The sequence below is a fragment of the Mastigoproctus giganteus genome, chromosome 4 (assembly GCF_048544385.1).
Source record: "Mastigoproctus giganteus isolate SK-2022 chromosome 4, ASM4854438v1, whole genome shotgun sequence".
Classification (NCBI taxonomy): domain Eukaryota; kingdom Metazoa; phylum Arthropoda; class Arachnida; order Uropygi; family Thelyphonidae; genus Mastigoproctus; species Mastigoproctus giganteus.
In genome coordinates this window covers 117,355,399-117,373,274 of record NC_143578.1, presented here as the reverse complement: position 1 = coordinate 117,373,274, position 17,876 = coordinate 117,355,399, and the positions used below count along the sequence as shown (strand labels likewise).

The following is a 17,876-nucleotide window of genomic DNA, read 5'->3' as shown; positions in this document are numbered from 1 at the left end:
TGCAAGACTTCTTTTCTTCTTTTCCTTGGTTGGATTACTGTTTCAAAACTTCTGATGTCAACATTTGTTCAGATCGTCTCAGTGAAATTTTTCTTGCAGAAATGGAATCCTTTATCCCACACTCCACTTTAAAATCTCGTCCTTTGTCCAAACCTTGGTTTTCCAATAAATGTGCTAAAGCTGTTCAAGAGAAGAATGTTGCATATCGTAATTGGCTTATTTCTAATTTTTCAGTTTCATTTTCTGCCTACACCAAAGCTCGCAACAATTGTAAAGCAGTTATTAGCATTAGCATTGGCATATGATGCAAGAAAGCAAGCTTATTCAGCATCAGCCAAAAAAAAAAAAAAAAAACACACACACACACACACACACACACCACTCCCATTTCACCCCCCCCCCCCCCCCCGTTCATTCGAAATACCTGTCCAGTTGAGCTTTAAATTTGTTTAGGCTATAAACTTCAACAACAGGTGATGGAAGTCAGTTCCACCAACCAACAACTCGCTGGCCAAAGGCAAATTTCCGCACATCTATCCGACATCCGTCCTTCCTCAATTTGAATTTATGCCCTCTGAGGTGATTATTCTGAGCAAGATGAAGAATCCCATTGGCATTGAGCATGCTCAAACCATTCAAAGCCTTATACACCTCTATCAGATCACCTCGCCGGCGCCTAGTCTCCAGACTCTGTAATTTGCAAAACTTAAGCCTTTCTTCGTAAGAGCAACCCTTTGTTCCATTCACTAATCTTGTTGCCCTTCTTTGTACCCGTTCCAGCAGCTCTACATCCTTCTTGAAATGAGGCCTCCAGACCTCTATACAGTACTCAAGATGTGGCCTAACCATTGCCTTATACAAGGGAATAATCACCTCCTTATCCCTGCTAGAAAAATTCCTGTATATCATTGACAAGACACCATGAGCTACTCTTGCAGCTCGTGCACTGCTCAGAGAACTTCATATCTGCCTGCACAATTACCCCCAGGTCCTTTTCATTCTCCACCACTTTCATTCTCCACCACTGATACGTTGCTCTGGGGTTACTGTTTCCCATATGTAGTACTTTACATTTGTCAATGATAAACTTCATTTGCCACCTCTTGGCCCATCTGTTCAACCTTTCCAGATCCTGTTGCAGCAGCATAGCGTCATTAGTGTCCTTAACAACCCTGGCAACCTTTGTATCATCTGCAAACTTGGACATTAAACTTGATATCCCATCATCAATATCATTCATAAACACCGAAAACAACAACGGACCCAACACTGAACCCTGAGGAACTCCACTAATAACATTAGTCCACGTTGAGCAGTGTCCATTGATTACCACTCTCTGTCTTCTGCCACTCAACCATCCCCTTATCCATAGCAGCAATTTGCCTCCAGTGCCACACTGCTCCAATTTGTGCAACAGTCTTCCATGTGCAACAGTATCAAAAGCCTTTCTAAGATCCAAATATATAATATCAAAGTTATTCCCTGCATCCAGTTCTTTTGTGACTACATCATAGTATCCAATCAAATTGGTCAGGCAAGACCTGCCCTTAACAAAACCATGCTGCGTCTGAGCTATAACTGAATTCTTGTCTAGATGATCCTGCAGTGCTTCTTTAACCAGTGCCTCCATTAATTTACCTGAAACAGAAGTTAAACTAACAGGTCTATAATTACTTGTGTCAGCCTTTGATCCTCCTTTGTGAATTGGGGCTTACATAAATTTCACATCTCCAGTCTATGGGTACCTCCCCTGAGTCCAAAGAAGCTCTCATAATTATGGCTAGGGGTTTGCTTACTTCCTTTGCTGCCTCCTTTAATATAACTGGATAGATCCCATCCACCCCAGGTGCCTTTTTTATGTTTATCCTCAACAATCTCTCCTCAACTTTCCTCAGGTATTACAAAATCATCCAGCTCACTGCCAATGTTACTTTACCTACATCATTCTCCTTCCTGAATAATTCCTCATGCGTGAATGTAGATGCAAAATACTCGTTTAGATTGTTAGCCACCTGAGCAGGATCCTCAACTGTTGAACCATCAATATCCAGTGGACCAATCTGATTCATCCCTTTCCTTCTTGAGTTTAAATATGTAAAGAACTCTTTTCTGTTTTTCTTTGCATCCTTTGCCAAGGATTTTTCGTAGTCTGCCTTTGCCTGCCTAATCTCCTTTGTGACTTGGTTTCAGACCAACTTATATCTATCATAGGCTTCCATGTCACCCATTAATTTGTATGTATCCCATGCATTTTTCTTCTCTGCCACAGGTCTCATTAGTTCATCTGACAACCATTTAGGCCTAAACCTTGAACAATATTTCTTAGTTGGTATGTAAAGCCTGGTAGCCTCCAAGATTAGTTCCTTCAATGCTTCCCATTTTGAGTTTGCTGTTGGTAACATCATCAGTTGGTCCCACTGTATAGAATTTAAATACTGTCTCAGATCATCATAGTCGCCTTTACGAAAACAAAAATACTTCCCTTTACCTCTGATGGTAGTTACCTCCTTGAGTAAATCCCACTTCAACACACTGTGATCACTGCCACCTAGTGGTTCATTTATCTGCAGATTCTTAATGCATGAAGAATCACTACTGATAATCAGAACAAGAGTATTGCTTCCTCTTGTTGCCTCACGAATATGCTGATGTAGAAAACAATCATCCAATAAATCCACAAAAGCCTTGCTAGTGTGCGAGTGACGAACCCACAAATTCCAGTCAATATCTGGGAAATTAAAATCCCCCATTATAAGACTCTCTAATTTACTGGCCCACTCTATTTCCCTGTACAGTATCTTATTATACTCATCAGAGTCATTAGGCCTATAGCACACTCCTACTCTCAATTTTGATTTCCCTATGCTTATGTCACACCAAACTGACTCGACACTGCCCTGTCCATCGATGTCCACTGGCTTCACTTCCTTGGACTTTATGTGTTTCTTAACTAATAGCATAACCACTCCTCCCCTCCTGTCCTGTCTATCCTTTCTATACACATTGTATTCCCCAAATTCCAGTTCCGCATTAATTATATCTGTGTCACACCACGTCTCTGATATCCCAACAATATCTGCCTTTGATGTTTTGAGCAATACCTCAAATTCATCAAATTTATTTACCAAACTCCTAGCAGTTTGTTCAGATCGTCTCAGTGAAATTTTTCTTGCAGGAATGGAATCCTTTATCCCACACTCCACTTTAAAATCTCGTCCTTTGTCCAAACCTTGGTTTTCCAATAAATGTGCTAAAGCTGTTCAAGAGAAGAATGTTGCATATCGTAATTGGCTTATTTCTAATTCTTCAATTTCATTTTCTGCCTACACCAAAGCTCGCAACAATTGTAAAGCAGTTGTTAATCAGTCCAAACTAGAGTTTGAACAGGCTAAGAGTAGAAAACTTGCTTATTGCCCTAATGGTAGCCAAGCATTCTGGTCTCTTGCCAAAGCTATTGGCCGCAACTTTTGCCCATCTCTGCTCCCACCTCTGTCCAAACCATATGGTTCTGTTGTCACTTCGGCCAAGGATAAAGCTGACCTGCTAGCATCCCATTTTTCTTCTAACTCACGTATTAATGATCTTGGTAAAACACCTTCCACCATTCCTAATACGCTCCATTCAATGCCCCCTGTGGCTTTCCGTCAAAAGGATATCAGAAGGATTTTGATGAATCTTGATGCTAAGAAAGCTCCAGGTCCTGATGGTATTTGTCCACTTGTTCTCAAAACCTGTGCTCCTGAACTTACTCCTATTCTTTGCCGCCTTTTTTCACTTAGTTATTAGAAAGGTGTTTTTCCTTCTACTTGGAAATTTGCTTATATCCAGCCAGTTCCTAAAAAGGGTGACAAATCCCTCCCATCCAATTATCGTCCCATTGCTATTACTTCTACTTTTTCTAAAGTAATGGAGAAATCAATTAACCGCCAACTCTTAAACTACCTAGAAACCTTCCATCTGATGAACGATCGCCAGTATGGATTCCGTCAGTGTCGGTCCACTGGTGATATTCTGGCTTATGTTACCCATTTATGGACTAATTCAATGAAAGGTTCGGTGAAACCCAAGTAGTTGCTCTTGACATCTCAAAGGCTTTTGATCGTGTTTGGCATAAAGGTCTTCTAAACAAGCTTCCAGCTTATGTTTTACCAACTGTTTTTAGTAATTGGTTATCCAGTTTTCTCTCTGATCGCTCACTGAGGGTGATGGTAGATGGCTCTCTGTCTTCTAATTTCTCCAATAATGCCGGTGTCCCCCAACGTTCAGTTCTTTCCCCCACTCTTTTCCTCTTGTATATTATTGACCTTCTTCCATTGGCTGGAAATCCTATCCATAGTTTTGCCGATGATAGCACATTGCATTCCACTTTCCATTTTGAGAAACCTTGTCCTGCTCAATCAGCTTCAACTTCTTGAAAATCTACTACCAATTCCTTAAATGCCGATCTTCAGGTAATTCTCCAGTGGGGCATAGACAACTTAGTTGATTTGAACCCTTCTCAAACTCAGTCTTTTCTTATATCTCGCAAAATGGATTCTTCTGCTCCTATGCTTATCTTTAGTGAAACTCCGATTTCTAGGTAAAATGATATATCTCTTTTGGGGATTACCCTGACATCTAATCTCTCTTGGCACAAGCAAATTACAAATATTGCTTCTTCTGCATCTAAAAAACTTGGTTTTCTCTTTCGCTCTTGGCGTTAGTTTTCTTCCAAACAGCTGCTGACTCTGTATAAATCGCAAAACCGCCCTGCCATGGAATATTGTTCCCACATCTGGGGTGGTGCCCCCAAAACCTCTCTCAGGCTTCTTGATTCCATTCAGAAGAGGGCAGTTAGGTTAATTAATGATTCATCTCTAACAGAGTCTCTTCACTTGCTTTCTCATAGACGTACTGTTTCTGCTGCATGCCTCTTCTACAGATACTTCCATGGGCACTGTTCTTTGAATTGGCTTCTATAATTCCCGCTCTCTCTTTCAAAACAGTCTGAACACATGCCGCCACCAGCCAACATCCATTTACTGTCCAACTTCAAACCCACAGAACCAACTTTTCATCTTCCTCATTTATTCATTCAACTGCCGTTTTCTGGAACAACCTTCCTTCATATGTATTTCCTGAAAATTACAATCTACAGAAGTTCAAGTCCAATGTCAAGAAATATCTTCTTTCGTCTTCTCAACCTCCAACCCAAGCACAGTACTAAGTACTATAGGTTCTAATACCTCATGTTTGGGGTTCACATAAAAAAAAAAAAAAAAAAGAAAGTAACTCACCCTGATGAGTGTTGATAACCACCCTACCAACCTTTGTATCATCTACAAATTTATACATTAATCCTGATATACCTTCATCAATATCACTGATAAATATTGAAAACAGTAGTGTATCCAGCCCTAAACCCTGGGGAGCTGCAACATTAGTCTTTGAAGAGCAGTGCCAATTGATAACCATTCTTTGGCTTCCATTTAACCATCCCTTTATCCATAGCAGTAACTTGCTTTTAATACCACATTAAACTAATAAAACATTGAGATAAAATTAAAAGTAAGAATCAGGAAACAGTGTAAAATACAATCTGTTAATGAGTTGAACAAAAATATTGAAGAACTATAGACTCATTGACAAATAAAATAAATAAAGGCAAAGAACAGAAGGTGGAAAGATGATCTGGCCTAAATCCAACAAACAGGGGATTGTGAATGGTGTCGAAATATTTCCAGGGAAAAACAAAACATTAAATATTTGGTGTGAAATATACATTTCCTTATTGAGCAATACCTGAACATCTGAAACAAAGTTTTGCTTATATATACTTGTAATTTAGGATATATGTAGTTGGGAGGGTGCAACTGAATTTTTATTTGTTTGATTTTAATGGGATTTGGGACAGCTTGACAAATCTTTCTGAAAGATTTGTAAATAAAAACTTTCATTTAGTAATGAAATTTGCATTGCAAATTTCATTGCATTGGATAGATGCAAAGAAAATAAGTGATTACTTGTATTTTTCTTAAGATAAAGTCATAATATGCATAGCGCAATTGTATGTATATTATTTACAAAAATATTGTGCAAAATCTGTATAATGTAATTTAATTTTACATTAAACGTTTAACGATTTTTCTTTATCTCTTGTGTATGTAATTGTATATTATTTACAAAAATATTGTTCAAAATCTGTATATATTTTAATTTAATTTTACATTTAAACGTTTAACGATTTTTCTTTCTTTCTTTTTTTTTTTCTCCCTCAGACTTCTTGTTAGCAGACACTTCTCTCTAACGGACACATTTTCGTTCCCCATGGCTGTCCGTTAAAGGGAAGTTTCACTGTATATATATTTATTCTTAATAAGTTTCCATATATTAGAATTTATTAGACTTTCCATATATTAGACTTTCTGGTTTCGTCAGTAGTGACAAGATTTGTTTCTGCATGCTTATTCCCAATGAACCAAGCATTTTTGTTTATTTTATTTAAACTATTGTCAAAAAAATTGACTGGCCTACACGATTAAAAAAAAAAAAAAATTGTAATATCTCCTCCCCCGAAGCACACACTACGGACCAACCTCAATTTGTATTTTGACTTTCACCTTGGAATAGGTGAAACAGTCAGCAGACAAGAAGAAAATAATAATAAATAAAATAAATAATAAAACTAACAACAGCAGTGCACAGTGGGCCAGAATATATCCCAACCTAGCCAAAATTTTTTCTTAGTATTGCAGTGAGAATAATACTTAGAAAATTTATTTCTAAGTACAGTGGATTCTGGTTATTTGGGCCACCGATTAATTGGGGCAGCTGTTTATTTGGGGCAAATCTTAAAAAACAGAACCCAATTGAGAAAATAGCCAGGGTTTACTTCGCTTAATTGGCACAATATGCCGTATAATCGGGGGCAAGAGACTGCAGCACTGGAGATTACCCTATGATTGTCTCCGACTGTACCACATGGCTCATTCGGATTTCTAGAGGTCACAACCATTAAACAATAAAAATAATTAGCAGTCACCTGTTTATTGGGCTTTTCTGTTAGCGCAATCTATTTATATTATTAAATCAAACTTGGTGTGTTTCTGTGGGTATATTATACAGTGGATTCTGGTTATTTTGGCCCCCGGTTAATTGGGGCAGCCGTTTATTTGGGACAAATCTTAAAAAACAGAACCCAATCGAGAAAATAGCCAGGGTTTACTTCACTTAATTAGGACAAAATGCTGCTTAATCGGGGCAGGAGACTGCAGCACTGGTTCCCACCGTACCACGTTGTTCAGTCGGATTTCTGGAGGTCACAACCATAAAACAATAAAAAAATTAGCAGTCACCTGTTTATTGGGCTTTTCTGTTAGTGCAATCTATCATAAACGGATAGTAAACTAATCTTATTGAATTTGTGATAATACCGACAGCTGGAATTCTGTGGGTTATTATGGTAAAATGTGTTTACACTTCTATGGAATCTTCAATCATATAAAAAAAATAATTTTCAGAATCTTCTCTTCATTCCTATTTTTAAAGCTTCGTAATTCGTTACTCCATTCTCACTTGCGCGCATCGTGTTACTTGCAATTTGTGTGTGCCGTGTTTTTTGTTATTGGTTGCTTATCTTTTTACTGTTTTAAATTTTAACCCCCAAATACAAATGTCAGTGAACAGAAATGTCAACTAGTTTAGTTAGTACGTACATATTACAGTATGTATTAATTATTCTGATTATCACGTATATTCTTCCGATTTTCACGTATCATTTAATTTTTTAATTGGTAAGGTAATAAAGGGTAAATTTGTGCTTAATATATTTTTACTTTTATAGCCTGTGAATAATATTCCTCCTATTTTCACTAATTAGAATCACTGTTTAATAGAATTAAAATTCAATTCACAAATGTGATCACAATGACGGGCACTTACTACACATCATATAGTGAACGGTACTTTACTATGGTGACTCCATCGTAACGTGATTTTATTGTACAGTGAACCAGTTGTAAAGTGGGGGTAATTGTATTTTTTACCTTCTTAAACTTCGGATAATTGGGGAAGCCGCTTAATCGGGCCAAAATGCATTAGTCCAAATGTGTCCCAAATAACCGGAATCGACTGTATTATTTCTAATAATTTCATTGTGAGTGAAACAACACTTAAGCAGAATAAACACAATGAAGAATCAGGAAGAAAGTGTATTTTATGATGCTGTTTTGTCTTTGCTACTTCTAGAAGCCATTTTTGTCTAAATCCAATGATTCACATAGCTCGATGTCAAAGTACTGGAAGACTTGTTTTTGGATAACGTATTATTTTATTATTGTCCACAATATTATTTTCTCTCTTTTTTTTAATTATGAGGTAAAGAGTTGGCTTGGTGTTAGTGAATCTACTAACAAATTGCTATCATTGACCTAGAGAATCTAGTATCCTGTTTTGCAGAAGTGTAAGCATGGCTCCATATGTTCATATGACACCAAGAAAAAAAATGTGTAGTTGTTGCTTTGTCCCTTGAAGGGCTTTCCATGTGTACTATCACTGATAAAATAGGCTCCCACCAGTCAACAGTATTCCGGGTGCTGAAATTAAAGCATGAAACTGGTGATGTGAAGAGAAGACCTGGACCAGGCCATAAGAGAGTGACTACGCCTTCCCAAGATCGATATTTGAAATGGCCATGCCTTCGTAATTGCCATACTAGTGCTCCTGATCTAAAACTGGACTTTGAGATGGCCTTTGGTGTTGAAACAAGTGCACGACCTATCCAAAGACAGTTTTCGGAATGTGGTCTGCTTGCCTATTCACCCAAGAAGCCTTTGTTGATCCAACAAATGAGGAAGAAGCAACTTACATGGGCTAAAACACATGTTTCATGGACAAAAGAGCAGTGGGACACTGACACCTGCAAGTCTCGGATGGGTAGCAATACGTCAAAAGACGAAATTGGAGGCATACCATCCTGACTGCATAACACCAACTGTAAAATTCCTTGCCAGTCAGATTATCTGAGGATGCATAACAAGCAAAGAGGTGGGCTGAATTAAGTTTATTAATGGAATGGTGAATGCAGAAACCTACACTGCTACCTTGGAGGATTCTCTGAAACCGGTTATTAGGGATCACCACACAGGTGTCCAAAACTGCATTTTTCAGCAGGACTCAACACCTTGCCACACAGAAAAATTGGTAGGTTTATGCTATTTAGATTTAATGATCAGTTTGTCTTCTTGGCTCACAAGGTTTAAAGCAATGCCAGTATTTCTGAGGTATGACTGAAATTAAAGCATGAAACTGGTGATGTGAAGATCTGGATCAGGCGTAGTCACTCCAGAAGGAGTGACTGCGCCTTTCCAAGATCGATATTTGAAATGGCTATGCCTTCATAATTGCCATATTAGTGCTCCTGAAATGCTTCAGAAATGCTGGCATTGCAATGTCGGACTTGCCTGGCAACATCCAGATTTGAACCAACCCTATTGAAAATTGCTGGTACATAATGTCATCTAAAATTGCTCAGAAGAAGCCAAAAAATAAGATTCAGCTGCAGTAGCACATTGTAAGGGTTTGGTACCACGAAATTGGGCAGCTGTATATCCAGAAGTTGATTAACTCTATGCCAGATCGTTGCAAGGGTGTAATTGCAGCTTGAGGACTAATAATAAAATACTGAAGACTTATTTTGCTGATGTACAGTACATAATACTATTACGTTAACCTGCCATTTCAGTTTGTATACGTAAATGCAATAAAATGTATGTTTGGTTGTCACGATTGCTATTTGCATGATTTCTCATATTTACATTAATTATGCATTTTACCCTTTGGGAAGATATTTATGGCAATTAGATATATCAAGTGGAGTCTTTTTATTGGATTTCATTCACAGAGATATGCCATCTAACAAATGCATTTCAAACATTTCTGCAACCCGCAATGCAGCACAACACACATTATTTGCAAAATTCACAAGTGATGCAGTTTTGTCTGCACTGTAGACTGTTATACAAATTGGAGCCATGTGGCATTAAGGGAAATTTGCCGTTATGGATAAAGGGGTGGTTATGCGGAAGAAGACAGCATGATTGTCAGTGGGCACTGCTCTTCTTAGACTTATTATTATTAGCAGAGTCCAGGGAAGAGTGCTGAGTCAATTTAAGATTGTTTTTCTATATTTATTAATGATAACTGGTGAAAGCATATCAGGCTTAATATCTAAGTTTACAGATGATATGAAGGTTGGTAGGAGTGGTTAATCACAGGTATTTAGGGTATGTTACTGCAACAAGAACTAGACAAATTAGGTAGATGGGCTGAGAAGTGGAAGTTGAAGTTTAATATTAACAAATTATGAGTTGTGATCTGATTTCGAGAAGTATAAGGCCTTGAATGGGTTGGACAAGCTCATTGTAGGAAGATTTCTTTTAGCCAGCGACCATTGATAGAGGGAATAAGTTGCCCTTGCAGGTAGTTGAGGCTGACAGTTTGAATAAATTCAAAGTCTACTGGATACTTACCTGTGTAAGAAGGGAAGCAAAGCACATAATTTGTATAATTCTTATCTACTTGGTTTTTTTTATTTTTTGCCAATGCAGCAGATGCCTGTGGTTTCCTTGCACTATTTGGCAAATACTATTACAATTACTCAATACAGTCAAAGCCTTATTACACACCCCAATTAAATTTACTCACAGATGCCTAGTCTCCAGGCATTGCAGTTTGCAAAACTGAAGCCTTTACTCACAAGGGTTACTCTTTTGCTCTCTCACTAATTTCGTGCTCTTCTTTTTACATCCTTTCTAAAGTGATCTCCAGACCTGTGTGCATTATTCGATATGTGGCTTAACCATTGCATTATACAATCATCTAACCAAAACCTCAAGCCTTGTAATTTGAATTTATGACCACTAGTTCTGGAATTGTTTAGAACAGCGAGAATTTCACTCTCATTCATTCATTTTACTAATCCCTCTCAGAGCCTTATAAACCTCAATCAGGTCACCTGTGAGATCTCTGGTTGCCAAACTCTGTAGCCCACATAATCAGAGTCTTTTCTCATACGGTTGTCCTTCTGCCGATCTCACCATTTCAAGTTGCCCGTCTTTGGACTCTTTTAAGAATACTCAGTCTTTTTTTCAGATGTGGTCTTACAATTGCCTTTTACAGTTTTTATGACCTCCCTATCTCTACAGGATAGCATTCAATAAATCATCGATAGAACACCATGGGCTTTCCTGGCTGCCTGTTTATGCTGTTCAGAAAACTTCATATCTTCCTGTATTGTAACTCCCAGATCCTTTTCCTCCTCCACTGTTTTTAATTCAACCCCACAAAATGTATAATTTATTTGTGGGTTGCTACAACATTAAAACATAGCTACTACTTCTCCAACTACCTTCGAAGTTGATGTCAAATCATTCTGAAGGAGCACTGGTCATTAACAACTCTGCCAATCTTCATCATCATCTGCAAATTTTGACATTACTCCTATCCCTTCGTTGAAGTCACTTATGAAAATGAGAAACAACAGTGGTCCAAAAACTGATCCTCGAGGGACCCCATTCCTGACATTACACCAATCTGAAGAATATCCATTAATCACAACCCTTTGCATTCTGCCCTACAGCCACCTAACAATCCATCTTGTTACCAGTAATTTCAGCCTGTCGAATCTTATACAGTAACCTCTTATGACGGACCTAGTCAAATGCATTGCTAAAATCCAAATAAACTATGTCAAAATTATTTCTTAAATCTAGCTCATCAGTAACTGTGCCAAAATAGCCTACTAAGTTAGTTAAGCATGATTTACCCTTAACAAAGCCATGTTGTGTGTCATTCAGAATGTCATATCTATCCCAACGTCCCTGGATTACACTCTTAATCACTGCCTTTTAAGTTTTTTTTTCTACCGCTGAAGTCAGGCTAACCGGATTCACTCTTAGAACCACTTCTATATATTGGCAATACATTGGCACTTCTCCAATTAAAAAGTAAGCTCAATGCTGATGGAATCCTTCCTCTTGCTCACTATACACACACACACATGAGAGAAAAAATTGAAACTGAGGAATGGTTGCAGGATATGACTGGAAATTTGCCATCAGTTAGTGGGTGGTTGATTTTTGGAAGCAGTTCCCATCTGGTGTTGTAGAGGTGGGTAATTTGAAGAAGTCAAAACCTTTTAGAAGGGATGGACAAGTGATATGGGAAGTTTTTTTTTTTTTTCCCCTCTCTTCTCCTTTCTCTCTCCTTCTCTCCTTGTTGATACTATATTAAATGGCTGTCTTGTGTCATATACAGCTAGGTCGCGTTTAATGTGGACCAAAATTCAGTTAATGCAAGGCTAGCTGCACTAGCCTCGTATTAGTCTCGCATTAGACGCTGCTCCACTTGTTTATCTCGCATGTGCATGTGCTACTGCCTGTCGTAATATACGTTAGTTTTCGTGATTTGTTTTAAGTGCCCTTAACAAAATGGACAAAAGAAGATTCCTTCAGATAAAAACACTACGAGCGCAAGAAAGAAGAGGTTCGTTATTAGATTAGAACAAAAAATTGATGTGATTGAACGACATGAATGCGGTCATAGCAACTCTAAAATAGGACGAGATGTCAGAATGCCTGAATCTACGGTACAGAATATTATAAAACACGCTGGGGAAATAAAAGAAAAATGTAAAGTTGCATTAGCCTTTTGTGGTTTGCAAACATCTACAAGGAATAGAATACTATGATAGAAATGGAGTGTCTTTTAACTGTATGGATTGAGGATTGCAATCAAAAATGCATTCCCCTTAGCAGAGCAGCCATTCAGACAAAAGCTTTAAATTTATTTAAGAGAGTGAAAGATAAAAATAATGAAGTAGAAGAAACATTTAATGCAAGAGCTGGTTGGTTTGATCAATTTAAAAATAGAATTCAGCTGCATAATGTTAAAATTACCGGTGAGGTGGCCAGTGCAGATGAGGATGTAGCATCTAAATATCCTGATGTTTAAAAAAAAAATAATTGAAGATGGTGGATACACTGATCAACAAATATTTAACGTGGATGAAACCGGTTTATTTAAAAATTTATTTTCAATTATTTAAAAATAATTGAAAATGAAAATATGATTTAAAAATATATCAATTATTTAAAAAAAAATAATTGAAGATGGTGGATATACTGATCAACAAATATTTAATGTGGATGAAACTGGTTTATTCTGGAAAAGAATGCCTTCCAGAACTTACATTTCCAACAAAAACTCAACCTGGATTTAAAGTGTCTAAAGATCACCTAACACTTTTATTGGGAGGCACTGCTCAATGTGATTTTGAATTGAAACCGATGCTTGTTTATCAGTCTCCAAATCCTTGCGCTCTAAAAGGCTACAACTATAGATCACTACCAGTTATTTGGCGATCAAATAAGAAAGCATGGGTGACCCGTGACCCAAGCTGTGTTTGTTCACTGACTGGTTTTCAAGCTATTTTTGCCCAGCTGTTGAAAAATATTGCAAGAAAGCAACACCGCAATTACTAATTTTGGATAATGCTCCAGGTCATCCAGCAACACTCGGTTCATTATGTGAAAATGTAAAAATCATTTTTTTGCTGCCAAACAACATCTTTGTTGCAGCCCATGGATCAAGGGACCATCGCAACATTTAAGGCCTACTACATAAAAAAAACATAAAACTACAGGAGGTGATGCAATTTCCTTAACAGAGTTCTGGAAAAATTATAACATCAGACATGCAATAGAAAATATTCAGCATGCTTGGCAACAAATAACTGTAAACAATGTGTGTGGAGTGTGGAAGTGCATTTTGCCTCATTGTGCAAATAGTAGTGGTTTTGAAGAAACTGTTATAGAAGAAATAACAAATATTGGAAGAGAACTTGGATTTGATGAATTAGAAAATGGCGATGTTCCGGAACTGCTCAATTCACACTCGAAAGAATTGACTGATGATGAGATCCTACTTTTAGATCAACAAAGAACTTTTGAAGAAACCAACAGTGATGCCAAAGAATGAGATAATGTGAAAGTGAAGGAGTTCGCTCTCAAGGAATTCGAAGATATTTATCGAGCTGTAGAAGTTGTGAAGCAAAAAATTATGGATGCTGACCCTAACCTCGATCGAAGCATGCAAATTCGCTAAGATGTGGATAAAGCACTCTGCATCTACCAGCATATATACAAAGATGTAAAGGAGAAAACAGTTCGGTCTACTCTTCTAAAATATTTCGAAAGACAATAAAGATATGTTCGTCAGTGTAAGCTTACCTTTAGGAATGATATTTAGAATTTTTTTTTTTTTTTTGTTTTTATTTTGTTTTCTATAATTACAGTACTATATGAGGCACCTTTGTAGCGAGGTGGGCAGGAGCAGTAGTGCATTGCACACGCTTCTTGATTAGACCGGGGTTCAAGCCTGTGACCACCAAATATGGAGGATGCGGAAGGTCAGGGAATGACCACTGCATATCCCCAGCCAGAATAAAGGGCGAGGGTTGGCGTCAGGAAGGGCATCCAGCCGTAAAAATTGCATGCCAAAACAATAAAAACGCTGACCCCCATATAATAATGGGAAAAAGGAGAGGACAAAAAAAAAAAAAAATAATTACAGTACTATATGACTTTGTTAATAATAAATTTAAATTATAAGTATATTCTTTTTATCCTTTACTGTAATATTTCGTTAATAAACATATAAAAACTTATGTTTTAAAATTTTTCATTACCTATTTCCATCGAGCTGGAACCATTTACCATATTTTACACATAATTATAACTTCGAATAATGTGACTACTTCATGGGATTCATTAGTCGCACTAATTGCGACCTAGCTGTAGTAATACTAATATACTAACTTCATGGATTTCACCTTCATTATTATTTCTTATGGGCATTAGATTAAATGAGCACTTGTTCTTTCCTGAATGCCCTGCCAATTTTTATTTCATTGTAGGCTCTTCAGCAGTCCCATTTTGAAATCCAATGAGAAAATGTGATAAATCATATCACATTTTGATTCTAGCAACATTTATTTGTAAATGGTATTCTTGTAGTAATGTGGCAAAGATTAATGATAGCAGCCACCTTTTCTACAGTTATCTTGAATAAATAAATATTTAGTTAGTTTTCTTTGTATTTTGATGTTATAGCATTTTGGAATTAAATTCAGTTGTGACTGATAAATTATTTTGGCATGTATTTTAAAGTTAAATTCACTTGTTTACTTCTGTGTATTGATCACCTTTATTGAATTATAGTTGTATAAATTTTATTTTCATTTTAAAGATGTGATGGTCGTCGCTGGTCTCTAGCATCTTTACCGTCATCAGGCTATGGGACAAACACACCCGGAAGTTCAAATGTATCTGTGAGTTCAGTTCTTTTTATGAAATTGAATATTTACTAATATGAAGTATTACTAGAGTTGAAATAAATGAACATTATGAAGATGGAGATAATCTGTAATAAAATAAACAGGACAGTACCTCTTATTGTCAGAAAGGGTGTGCTATTTATTTGAGTTACAAGGCAAGTTTTTTGTAAAAATGAACACTCCACATGAGCTATCTTTTTGTTTTGTTATACCACAAAATTTGCTTCTATGATATAGAAAGTATGATGTGCCTTTCATATACATTGTTTATACAAGTACTTGTTAAAGCAATTAAAATAATAAATAATTACAATAATAAACCTGTTATATACAGAATTATCTCTAAAATAGCATATTTTAGACATTAATGTAATTTAAAATTATAATAAATCAAGAATACAATTAAAATAAAAAAGTTGAACATAAGAAAAAATATTAACTTTATTATAGTCTGATATAAAGAATAAAATTAATAAAATAAAAAAATAATGCTAGCCATCATTGAAGCAAGATATCTGCTGAACAAAACCACTTTCATCTATCTAAATTTATTATTTTGACTAAATAATTCAGTAGCATATTCATTAAATATTTGAAAAACTGCTGTTAAAATACTGATAGTATTATGATTGGTTCATGTAAGAATAAAACTAAGTAGTATGGTGTAAGCTTGGAAGGACAAGTGAATTTAATCCAGGCTTCACTTTTCTCAGAGACCTGAAGATAGTATTACCAAGGATAAAATATAAGGGAGCAATTATAGAGAACAGTTTCTCTCCTCTTCTCATTCAACAATTGAATTATAATCCTAGAATAGAAAAAGGGCAAACATTTCTTACAATATACATATGAATGTTGAAAAACATCATATAATTATGTGGATAAAATGCAGATTTATAATGGTCTTCATAGATGGAAAAATTTTTTAAACAGTGGAAGTTTTAAAGGGGTCATAGTAAAAACTTATGAGATATTTTTAAATGTATAAAAATATATAATAATATAAATAAACATATAAAACAATATTTAAAGATATTTTGTAATAAAAATTAACCATAGGGGCTCACATCTGGTGAGTATGGGCTTGGCACACCCAGGGTCCTGAGCTGGATATCATCATTCTTCCCTTTCTTGGTGATTTCCTTCAACTTATGTCTCTCTCTCTCTCTCTAGGTAACTCGGGAATATTTTTTTGGCTGGTGCAGCATAAGCCACAGGCTTCCTTGCGCCATATAGCTAATAACAATAATAACTGAGAGCAAAGTGGAGGAGAAATTGTTGAAGTTAAACATAAGGAAGGCACCTGATGTGGACGGGATCTATCCAGTAATATTAAAGGAGGCATCAAAAGAAGTAAGCAAACCCTTAGTCATAATTATGAGAGCTTCCTTGGACTCAAGGGAGGTCCCCATGGACCCCATTTGTGCAAGTGTATCACCAATTCACAAAGGGGGTTCAAAAGGAACAGGTTTCCATCTTTTGTTGTGGAAGCTAATAGTCTAAATAAATTTAAAGCTGAGCTAGACAGGCATTTGAAACGAATTTTACACCTCAGTGCCTGTCCAGGCATTGAGGTGTAAAATGGGAAGTTTTTTTTTGGCTGATGCTGCATAATCTTGCTTTTTTGCATTGTATGCCTCTACTAATGCTAATGCTAATATGAGACTCCTCTGGACTTCTTAGGTAGGAAAACATTTGAACTGGGGTTCTCGTAATCGATTTCAGTTACTGTATTTTTATTTCCAGTCTGTCTTTTGTCCTTGCTTGCAGAGATCTGAGTTCAAATCCCCTTGAAAAATGAAGTAATTCTTAAATGCCTCTTCAGTTGCAGCTATAGTTAGCTGATCTCAGGGAGCTGGATTTTAACCCAAGATTTAATCTGAATATTTTGGGATGTGAACAATATTAAATTTCTTATATTGTTTTACAAAAAGGGTATGGATACTATTTTGAACCATAAGACACTGGTGCAATATGCCTTAATATGTTTACTCAATAAAACCAACACCGAACCATTTCCATCCTTTGATTGTTAAAAACCAATTTCATTATGTCTGCCATTATCACATTAAAAATGCACAGTGGTGGATCAGTATAAAATGAGAATATCTTGTATTTGCCATGTCAGTGATTTACTGTATAACTCTGGATTCACAATGGAAAATTCCTTTTTTACTTGATCTGACCATTCTCTGTCTTATCATCATAATGGATTTGGTGATAGAGAATTTTTTTTTTCTGCAAAAACTCAGTTTTTCTTCATCTTTTTATTTTCTTAAAAAAATAATAAAACTACATTAAAACTGAATCTTTTTAAAAATTTTGTGAATTTCTACTTAATATCTTTAACAAATTGGCATCAAGTGTGATGTGCTAATATACATTGCAAGGTAGAAATGCATGATGTTAATTTTACTTTGTGTAGTATGAAGCTAATTAACAATGTCTTTCAGTAAGATGCAAAAGTAATTGGACACAATTTCAGAACACATGCAAGATTTTC

The 17,876-nt window shown here is 36.3% G+C and overlaps 1 protein-coding gene across 5 annotated transcripts in view; it reads left to right on the top strand.

Annotated features, from left to right (window-relative positions):
- LOC150087015 (microtubule-associated serine/threonine-protein kinase 3-like) overlaps positions 1 to 17,876 on the top strand; it is a 912,052-nt gene that overhangs the window by 257,035 nt on the left and 637,141 nt on the right. For all 5 annotated transcript variants that reach the window (XM_090372902.1, XM_090372903.1, XM_090372904.1 and 2 more), the window contains one exon: positions 15,286 to 15,367. In XM_090372902.1, coding sequence (XP_090229028.1) covers positions 15,286 to 15,367 — 82 coding nt within the window. The remainder of the gene's footprint in view (positions 1 to 15,285; positions 15,368 to 17,876) is intronic.